Source organism: Nycticebus coucang, chromosome 12 (genome assembly GCF_027406575.1).
Source record: "Nycticebus coucang isolate mNycCou1 chromosome 12, mNycCou1.pri, whole genome shotgun sequence".
In the NCBI taxonomy this organism is placed as follows: Eukaryota; Metazoa; Chordata; class Mammalia; order Primates; family Lorisidae; genus Nycticebus; species Nycticebus coucang.
The window spans coordinates 23,525,479-23,535,546 of record NC_069791.1 but is presented as its reverse complement, the minus strand read 5'-3'; the positions used below and the strand labels follow the sequence as shown (position 1 = coordinate 23,535,546).

The following is a 10,068-nucleotide window of genomic DNA, read 5'->3' as shown; positions in this document are numbered from 1 at the left end:
TGGAAATTATAGAAAATACCACTCAATGGCTGTCTCCCAAAACCCTACACCCTCCTATCCCACCAGCTTCATCCAGAAGCCGGATGTTGTTCCCCTTCCTCTGAGCAGCCACACCTCAAGGGGAGGATATTTTTAAGTGAGGGCAAATCTTCATGGTCTGAGCCAACTGTGACAGCTTTATTCCCTTGGAAAAGTGACTGGAGATTAGCATTGCTGGGGTTAGGGGCGGGGGGTGGGCGGGTGAATGAGAGCAAATGAAACTTTCTTCTTATAAAAATATGTATTCCAGCGTCTGGTTGTCATCCACCATCTCTGGGACGTTTGCTGTGACTTTGGAGCCATTTGGGGAGATGCCACGTTCTCTTGGTGACAATGCTGATGTAAAGACAGAAGGTACCTAGGTCTTTGGTGACATTGTTCAGCTGCTGAATGTGCCAACCCAGGAAATGCCCGCAGCCTAGACTCCTGGCATTCCAACCCTGAAGATTCTAAAATTCCTTTTGACTTCTAAAATAATTGAGACACATCATTTTAAGAAATTAAATGTTTATTGATGTTTATTTAGTAACAGCCACATAGTTTCTCAAGAAAAAGATAAGCTGAACTCCTCCAAAACAGTACAAAGAAACTTTCTAATTACTCTCAGGTTAGACACAAATCTGCAATTTTATACCCTTGTTTAATAACTGTCAAAGTACTCAAAATACTTGAAGGAGGACATTCACATTCTAAAACCAAAATATTTTAAAATAAAAAGCAATTTAGTATTTCACAGTACATAATGATGCCTTCCTGTAGCTTTAGAACTATTACTAATATTTTTATGCAAAATATTGGGGGGAAAACTAAAACACTTGCATCCTTTTCCAGTTTCTGATTTCAGGAACAGGTGTAAACCACCATGTCTTTCATAGATCTTCTATCACAGCATCCGTCTTACCCACCGCACAGCTCTCAAATAGAGCTGACAAGGCATTAATGCATGTTAAATTTTGAATGAAGGACACACACTACAAGCCCTGGATTTTTTTTTTATATATAAGAAAAATTCCAATATTCCCTGAAGAGATTTTACACAAAGGATGAAAACAGCTATTTTTCCTAATCAAAGCCTTTTAACTATAATATACACTGTTTCATTTTCTTCACCAATTTTCACAAGGGGCTGCCATGGTGTTATGTGTATGTGTTCAGTTTCAGGTTGTGTATATAAACTAAACATAACCAAAGGCTCCACATCAGTTCTTAAGTTTGGTATTAGAATATCTGACCGCAGTGCCTCCCAACAGTATTCACGGTATTAGCACTGAGAGTTTTCTCTTCTAGTTTTCTTCCCTTTTCAAAGGCTTTCTTTTGTTTGAAAGCTGAGTTTACAGTAAATCCTAAACAAGTAATATTAAACATTTGCAATTACTGGTAGAAATGAGATGATAATACATATTTTCCATTTAAAAGCAAATGATGTTGATGGGCAATTTAAAACTGCCCAGCCCAATGTGTGTTTCTGTTTTTCTCATGATTCTATCACTGCTAGATATTTCAATAACATATTTTTATTTTTTTTAAAAAAGAATATTCTTATCACACTTTTTAGACTTCTGTCTAAAGTTTACACAACTTAGTTTTGAAAGTCTAGTTTCATCATCAATGAACTAAGAACAACAAACATCGGAACAGTTTAGCCAGACTTTAATTGGCAAAAAAGGATTGCTTTGGCAATGTACAAAGTAACTGTTACAGTACAAATCATTGATGTAATCTATTTCTATTAAATATTAAAATGCAATAAGGCAATTATTATTTTGAGCCACTTGAAACTGTATTTAATATGTGGATAACTGGCCCCACATTTGACATATTGCACCACTACTTTTCTTTTCTACTCTAAGGAACCAAAAAAGTTCTTTTAAAACATAGATCAGTGGTCTTTCTAAAAACATCTCAAAGAGGTTCTGAGTACTATTAAGGTATTTATTACTTAAATACAAACATCTGAAAAATAAGAGAATGACTACTATCTTTCAAGGTTTTTCCCTTTCTCTCTGTTCTGTTCTCTTGAATCTACTCATAATGGCGTAACTAAAAAGCACACCTACTGAGGACTAAATAGATGTGACTTATTGTTTAATTCGCTATTGAAGGCAGGGCAGTGAGTCCCAAACCTGGCTGCTGAAATTGATTCCTGAGCTCCTTAAAGACTTGATAAAGCAGTGCCCTCCACCTCCAACCTCCCCTGGTGATGGCTGAAAGAGCAGTTACAAAGGAACATACCTGTGTTTTCACAAGTCCTCGCTCACTACTTGAGAGCCAGTAGAAAGATAAAGTTGAATCAGCACTGAATGATCAGTGAGTAGTGGTCAGAAACATCTCTAATGCCAACAAACCAAACGAAGCCAGCACCTTTTCTGACCCTGGACGGCCATGTCTCTCCATCTCTGCTTCTCGGGTTTCCCACTCTTGTCCCATCTCTTCTCTTCCCGGCTCTGCCTTTTGCCATTCTCATTCTTATTCCTCTTCTCCACCTCCTCCCCTTTTCTCACTTCCTCTCTATTCCTTCTTTTTTGGTTATCAGTTACACAATTCTTTTCTTCTCAACCTTCTCTTCCTGAAAAACTCTTCCTTACATAATATAAACAAATTCATATTGGAGATACATGTCAGCAGATATCAGCCTTAAGGAGCATGATGGCGTGCACAGGAGACAACTGAGCACGGCAGAACTCTGACAGGAGCACTGGGCTAGCACCAGGTAAGCCCCTCAAGGATGCTTCCAGATCCATTCTCGTCTCCAAGTTGCATCTTGTGAGGATGGAAGGGCATGTGATTGCAGTTAAAAACCTAAGGCACAGAGAACGTGAACTCACATGCCTGAGGTCCCTGGCCCAGAAGAGAATCCGATCCAGTTCAGTCTGGCCCTCCCTTCACTGCACAGTCACATCTGAAAGGAGGCAGGGGGGAGACTGCGTAGCAGTGCTATTACTTCAGGCTCTGAAGCGGTTAGGCCTATACATAATCAACTACTCCTTGTAAGGAAAGAAAGTATGTATTTTCTTAAAATGTAAATCACAATATATGTTTTCTAAAGGTTTTCCAAGTTCTTGTCTACTTCACACAAATAAAGTCTGACTACATTATAAAGTTGTCCCTCTTTGGTAATATTGTAGCCCAGAGATAGTTCTGAGGTCAGACTTGTTCTAACACATAGGCTCAAAGAATATATAATGTAATTTATATAAACTGCATAGATACACTATGTTTTATGACAGGCCATTTATACCAAAAAACAATGTGATACACTCTTCAAGTTGTCCGTCTACAATTTAACCTCATCAACTCTGAGAACTTCATTTCTTTAGAATCCTCAAGGAGAAAGTTACCTTGGCTAAAGATAAATTCAGAAAATCCATTTTAAAATTGTTATAGACACTGTGATACCATTAATTTCAGGCAAAATACAGTCACTAAGAAAGTTCTCACTGTAATCTAATTTATGGTACAGTGATCAGTTAAGTCAGGTCTAAACAAACTAGATGAAGAACTTCCCGAGATCTACAATGTACAGTGTGACAGTGGAAATAAGCCACAACGTGACTTACACCACAGGACACGGCCCACTCGGCACAGTCCCAATCAACCAGAGAGCCCAGGGTGCTGAGATTTCTCTGTTCACTGAGAAAATTAATCTTAAGTAACTTACTAATATAAATTCATATCTTGTCAATAAGTCCAAGTGCTTCAAAAAAATAAAAATCCAAGTGCTTCCTCTAATACAATATTTCAAAATCACAGTTATAATCTACCAATCATCCTAACTTCAACCTTCAAGTTGGCAAAATAATTTCCAGTGGTTCCCAAACTAGCCAACATCAAAATCATCTGAAGTGATTGTTACAAATAAAGTCATAATGTGATTTATTTCTGTAACCTGATTCTGACACCCCAACTATAAGATGGCATATTTAAAACGATCAAGGAGACTTGCTTAAGGATGGATATGAAAGGAAGCCAGAGGACTGCTGCTACTTTGTTAGGTGTGATGTCAACTGTCATTACAGAATGTTCACAGAAGTGAACAACGCACCATGTCTGGGATTTTAAGATACTTCAGCCAAAAAAAAAAGTCCAAAAGGAATAGATGAAGCAAATATGGTAAGATATTGATAAGGGTTGTATCAGAGGTTGAGTATCAATGCACTATTCTACCCTTGTATAATTTTTAAAACTCTGAGTTAAAAATAATTTTTGTGGGCCCCATACTAAACACGACATACCGGAGTCTCCGAAATGTGAAGCTTAGGAAAAATCAGCTCCCAACAAGAGTCTTACACAGCCAGGCAAGCAATGGTCTTATCTGGGGACTACTAGAGATAATCTTATATATATGTATCCTGCAAACTTTGAAATTTTAGAATTCCGATTTTACACTCAGCAAACTCAATTTCAACACAGTTGACAGGTTCTTACATGCACGATGGCATTTTGCCCAGGGAAGCCCAGCTCATGCTAACTTATCTGTTATACGAGTGCTGAGCTGGTTCTCAACTTCCCATCTGCCTTTCTTAGACCTTCCTCTCTCAGTCTGTCCCTGACTGTCCTGCAGAGGACAAGGACAACTGTACTGACCACATGAGGACATTGTGGTGCAGAAGATGAGGACAACTGTACTGACCATCTCCTGCATATCCCTCGTCTCCACAGAGGGCACTGGCTTCACAAAGACAATTGCTATGATTTGCCATGAGTGGTAATTTTCCCTTCTCTACTTGCACACTGAAATATCAAAGACAGGAAAAGAAGATACCAGAGAGCAGCCAGTTATGTACCTCAGTACAGTAATCTACAGATACATCAGGTAGTAGATCAAGAATGCCACAGAAATGAGATTCTTCTCATCTTCAAGACTGAAAAAAATCACCTATCTTAAGTGATGTTCAAAAAAGAAACATATGGGCGGCGCCTGTGGCTCAGTCGGTAGGGCGCTGGCCCCATATGCCGAGGGTGGCGGGTTCAAACCCGGCCCCGGCCAAACTGCAACCAAAAAATAGCCGGGCGTTGTGGCGGGCGCCTGTAGTCCCAGCTACTCGGGAGGCTGAGGCAGGAGAATCGCTTAAGCCCAGGAGTTGGAGGTTGCTGTGAGCTGTGTGAGGCCACGGCACTCTACCGAGGGCCATAAAGTGAGACTCTGTCTCTACAAAAAAAAAAAAAAAAAAGAAACATATGCACATTAACTTGATCATACTACTTTTTCTATAGTCAGATGTAACAACCTGCTTAATCCAAATCACCCACCAATGGTGTATAATGTAAGGCTCTACACCCATTTGCTTCTTCAAAAATATCTTGCAAAGCCATTATGAGGTAGAAGTTTAAATGGAAACTTTTTTCCCTACTCTGTTGTAACTGAAATTATTGATCACAGGAATGTGTATATAGCTTATGTATTTTGGTCCATCACATTTTCCACCATCATATTAGGATGCTACTAAGGTTCTCAATTTATCACCATAGTATACTTTGCTTCCAGAATGCCCAGTAAAGCTGAAAATTTTCATTTAAAGTGATACAAAGTTTCCCCAACTATCTATTTAACCATCTCAGATCTGAGTTTTGGCAAGACATTTTAACACATACAAAATGAAGACACTGCCTTTCCCTCTCTCATACTCACAGACACACAGAGACATTAAAACCCCAAAGTTTTCACTATTTTTCTTCTTTCTTATATAGCTCAATTTTTAACAGACAGCTTACTTCATAACCTAAAAGCACTTTTAAACATGATTGTCACAAAAATATCTTAGAACAGAGATGAAATGTATAAAGGCACACACAGATTGTCAATGGTTACACCGGTTACATCACATTTCTTTAGAAACAGAACCTTTTCTGCTCCTGTAAACAACTTTTTTCTCACACATTTAAAGTGAGGTTAGTGCTGACATAAAATTATTGCTATACTCAGTCTGTTTCCACAGTGTATGAGGTACGTTTTCTTCATCCATACACTCCTACTGTTCTTACTCATTAAAGAGTAAGAGTCAACAGAAGTCTGTAGACTAAGACCACTCAATATTTAAATCAATACTGGAATGACAGCAAGTTAACAGCACAAAACATCAGAGATCAAAAATGCTTCATGCTGGAGTCCAAGATTTTAACTTATTCTTCATTACATGAATATACTGCTCATTTAACTTCTTTAGGAAGAAAATTATTCTGAGATGAATAATTCCTTTCTGAATACTTCATCCAAGATGATTCCTTCACATTCATCCTCTGATACTTTGTTGTTTTCACCTCCTTGACTCAGCGGTCACCAGGATTCACCTTTCCTTTGGTGGTCTATTGTAACGGTCCCTTATGCTTTTTGCTAGTTGTTTGATAAATATTTTGTAAATTTTTCCACAGTATGTGTGTACTGTCTTTTGTAGTTCCAGTTCTAACGATTTCCATAAGGAACTGATGTCTTCATCTTCAAAAGAACACTAGAGAAAGAAAATAAAAAAGATACATATAAAAATTTAATTATTTTCCAAACAACTTCAGTCGGTTTTATATTAACAACCTCTATTGAATGTCTCACAGAAATTAGATGCTCAACAAATATTTTCTTTCTTTCCTTCTTTCTTTTGAGACAGGTTCTTGCTTTATTGCCTGTGTTTCAGTACAGTGGCAGCATCACGGCTCACTGCAACCTCCAATTCCTGGGTTCAAGCAATCCTCCTGCCTCAGCCTCACGAGCAGCTGGGACTACAGGTGTGCGCGCCCCCACCTGGCTAATACTTTTATTTTTGGTAAAGACAGGGTCTTCCTATGGTGCTCTGGCTGGTCTCAAACTTTTGGCCTCAAACAATTCTCCCATCTTGGCCTCTCAAAGTGCTAGGATTACAGGTGGGAGCCACTATGCCCAGTCAGTATTTTCAATAAATTAAATAGAACCATCAGCTCAGCATCAATTCTGATGATAGTTCAGCATTTCCCAAAGAACCTTACTGCACAAAAGGATCCCAAGGATAAATACATTCGAGAACTGCTAAATATTATATGCTCTTTATAGAGATTCATTTTGGCACATGAAAAAGTTTAAAAATTAAAACAGTATTAGGTATTTACCTTCACTATGTGTGATTGATTTTAAAAAAATCAACCAGAAATACAGAAAATACATCTGTTCAGTTATTGTTTGGCCTGTATTCCAAAATACATTTTTGACTAGAGTCCTCTTTTTACCATAAAAAATACTAATATCACAAGCAATATATTTTGAAAAAGACTTTAGTAGTAGTTAAGTGGAAATAATTTGTCATTACAGTATTTTCAAATACTAGGCATATTTTCAGTGAAACAGATAGATGGGGCTTGAAAGTAAGAGACTTTGGCTTGCCGCTTATAGCTCAGTGGTTAGCCACATACCACTGGGGCTGGCAGTTTAGAACCCGGCCCAAGCCTGCTCAACAACAATGACAACTATAACAACAACAGCAAACCCACCCCCCCCAAAAAAAAAAAAACAGCCGGGCATTGTAGCAGGTGCCTGTAAGTGGGCTGAGGCAAGACAATCACTTAAGCCCCAAATTTTGAGGTTGCTGTGAGCTGTGGCACCATGGCACTCTATGGAGGGTGATATAGTGAGATTCTGTCTCAAAAAAGAAAAAAAGAAAGAAAATAGGATACTCTACATGAAAGTCTGAAGTCAATTAAAAATGCAAACCACAATGGAAACTCAGAACCTGAAATCTCCCCAGGCTGACTAAGACCCAGTTACCCTGAGGTTCACTAGTGCAGAAAGAAAGAAGAAATCAAAGCACCACCCAAACACAATTAGTGAGTCTGTAGGAACCCAGAATCAACCTGCAGAGAACAGGAAGAACTGAGATGCTTATTTATAACATAGACTTTTATCTCTTAGAAAGAAAACTGAACATTAATTGCATGAAGCCATCACTCCATGATTTTAAAAAATCAATCACACATAGTGAAGATAAATACCTAAAATTGTTTTCAAGACAAAAAAAGTGGGGGTGGGGGTGTAGGGGGGCAAGCCTAGCTAGGAAAATGTAAAGAAAATAAAAATAGTGCGCAGAGTGCTTCCTCCAATGCCAGGTCCCCTTCTAAGTGCTATATGGTATTGATGCATTTAAGCCCCCTTACAGTAACTTTATAATACAGGCAATGTCATCATCATTTTACAATGAAGTATTAGGGCAGCAAGAGAGAATTTCCCTATGGTTACAAATCTAGTAAGTGCCTGAGCCAGGAGTCTGCCCCAGCAGCTTAGCTCCAGAAGTCCAAGCACTTACCCACCACACAGCACTGCAAATCCAAACGTCAAGCAAATGAAACTGTTCTAAGTCACTTTTGAAAATCTGGTCAAAGGATGAGGTTTAATGAAAGGTGGAAAACTGGGAAAAGTGCTTGCTATATATAGATATATTTAAATTTGTTTGTGGTTAAAAGTGGCAGCCAGGTTAAAACTCATCAAGTGATACTGTCCAAAAGCACACCTGACTAACTGCTTGAGAGACAGGTAACAGGAAGATGAAACTATGATTCCTTTTTTACTTTTACTATACAATGACAATAAAATGAAAACGTTGGATAGGCTCTTAAGGACTGAAGGAAGACTGCTGATCATCAAGCAGACGCAGTTCTTAAGAGATCTAGTTCACTCATTTTCGTGTTTTTTTTCTTTATTTCCACTTAATAATTGTTTTATTTCTGCTTAAAATGTTTAAGGTTTCTTCCCATTCATAAATATATAATAAATATGAATATTAAATAATTCATCTATTGTGTTTAGAGAACCATATTCATTACATGCAAATTATTGTTAAAGTTCTCAAATCAAAATGGGATTAAGCCAAAAAGTATGATTTTCTTTTGCATGATTCATTTGTTTTTAAAACCACTTTACTGAGGTGTGATTGATATGCAGAAAATTTTTTCTTATAGAAATTAAGCAAAAAAAAAAAAAAAGAGCTACATAGATCTAATGTACTTTTTTGTGTACTTCCCAATTTATAGTCCTGAGAATCTCAGGAAGATCTGCCATCTTTCCACTTATCTTGTGTTTTAATGACAATTTCCAATATGTTCTATTTTTGCTTGAAAGTCAAATGCTTGGGTTGGAGACAGGAATTTATCTTGGGATCACCAGGGCCCAGTGCACAGCTTGGCAGAACAGGCAGGAGCAATGTTTATTGATGACTGAATGAGGGAATATACAAAGGGCCCAGAACTAAGAATGGTATACAACCAATACTCAGTACAGATTTCAAATGGCTCTCGTAGGTTCTATCCCCAATAAGAGTTCTGGGTATGTTTGTGTGTCCCTATCTTTACTAATCTTGCCTTGCCCAAGCCTCTGTCACCTCTGGCCTGAACAACTAACAAGTTCCCAGCTGGCTTCGCTCCACTCCTGCCCTTCAGCTCATCCCCGCCAAGGTCATCTTCACAAAATGGGAACTGGATAGTGTCCTCCCCTGCCTAAAACCTTCCAGTGGCATTCTAGTGCTCTTGGCCAGGACCTCCCCTGTCCCTCACGGTGTGACCTCCACTGATCCTGCTGACCCCGTTGGGGCTGCTCTCTAGCCACACTGGGATGCTCGAACAGCCTACTCCAAAGTAGCAGTTCCCTTGCCTGAATTCCCACTGCTTTTCTCCACATCTTCATGTCTATCTCCTTCTAGGGCCCAGCTCAAAAGTGTCAAATCTGCAGAGAGGCCTTCCCTGATCTCTCTAAACCAGCGCACCTCTGTTCTTCAGTTTCACCTGTTCCATGATGTCTATGCCAGATGCCTGGAGCTGTTCTAAGTGCTGAAGACACAGCAGCAAACACTATAGGGGAAGCTCATGTCTTTCTTACATGGCATCATAGCTCTTTAAAAAATCTAATTATCTTAAGAGTACGTACTAGTCTTCCTCACCAGGTGCCAGGAGGGCCAGGGCTGGGTCTGTCTTGCTCACTGTGCTCATTCACTAGGCATAATATTGAACAAATACTCATTTGTTCAATACAAGGATGGACGGAAGGCAGGCAGGCTGAGTAGTACTATGCAGGGAGGCTGG

The 10,068-nt window shown here is 38.9% G+C and overlaps 1 protein-coding gene across 2 annotated transcripts in view; it reads right to left on the bottom strand.

Moving 5' to 3' along the window:
* Positions 1-5,605: 5,605 nt before the first annotated feature.
* GXYLT1 (glucoside xylosyltransferase 1) overlaps positions 5,606-10,068 on the bottom strand; it is a 67,221-nt gene continuing 62,758 nt past the window's right edge. For both annotated transcript variants that reach the window (XM_053557404.1, XM_053557405.1), the window contains one exon: positions 5,606-6,485. In XM_053557404.1, coding sequence (XP_053413379.1) covers positions 6,324-6,485 — 162 coding nt within the window. In that variant the 3' untranslated portion in view covers positions 5,606-6,323. The remainder of the gene's footprint in view (positions 6,486-10,068) is intronic.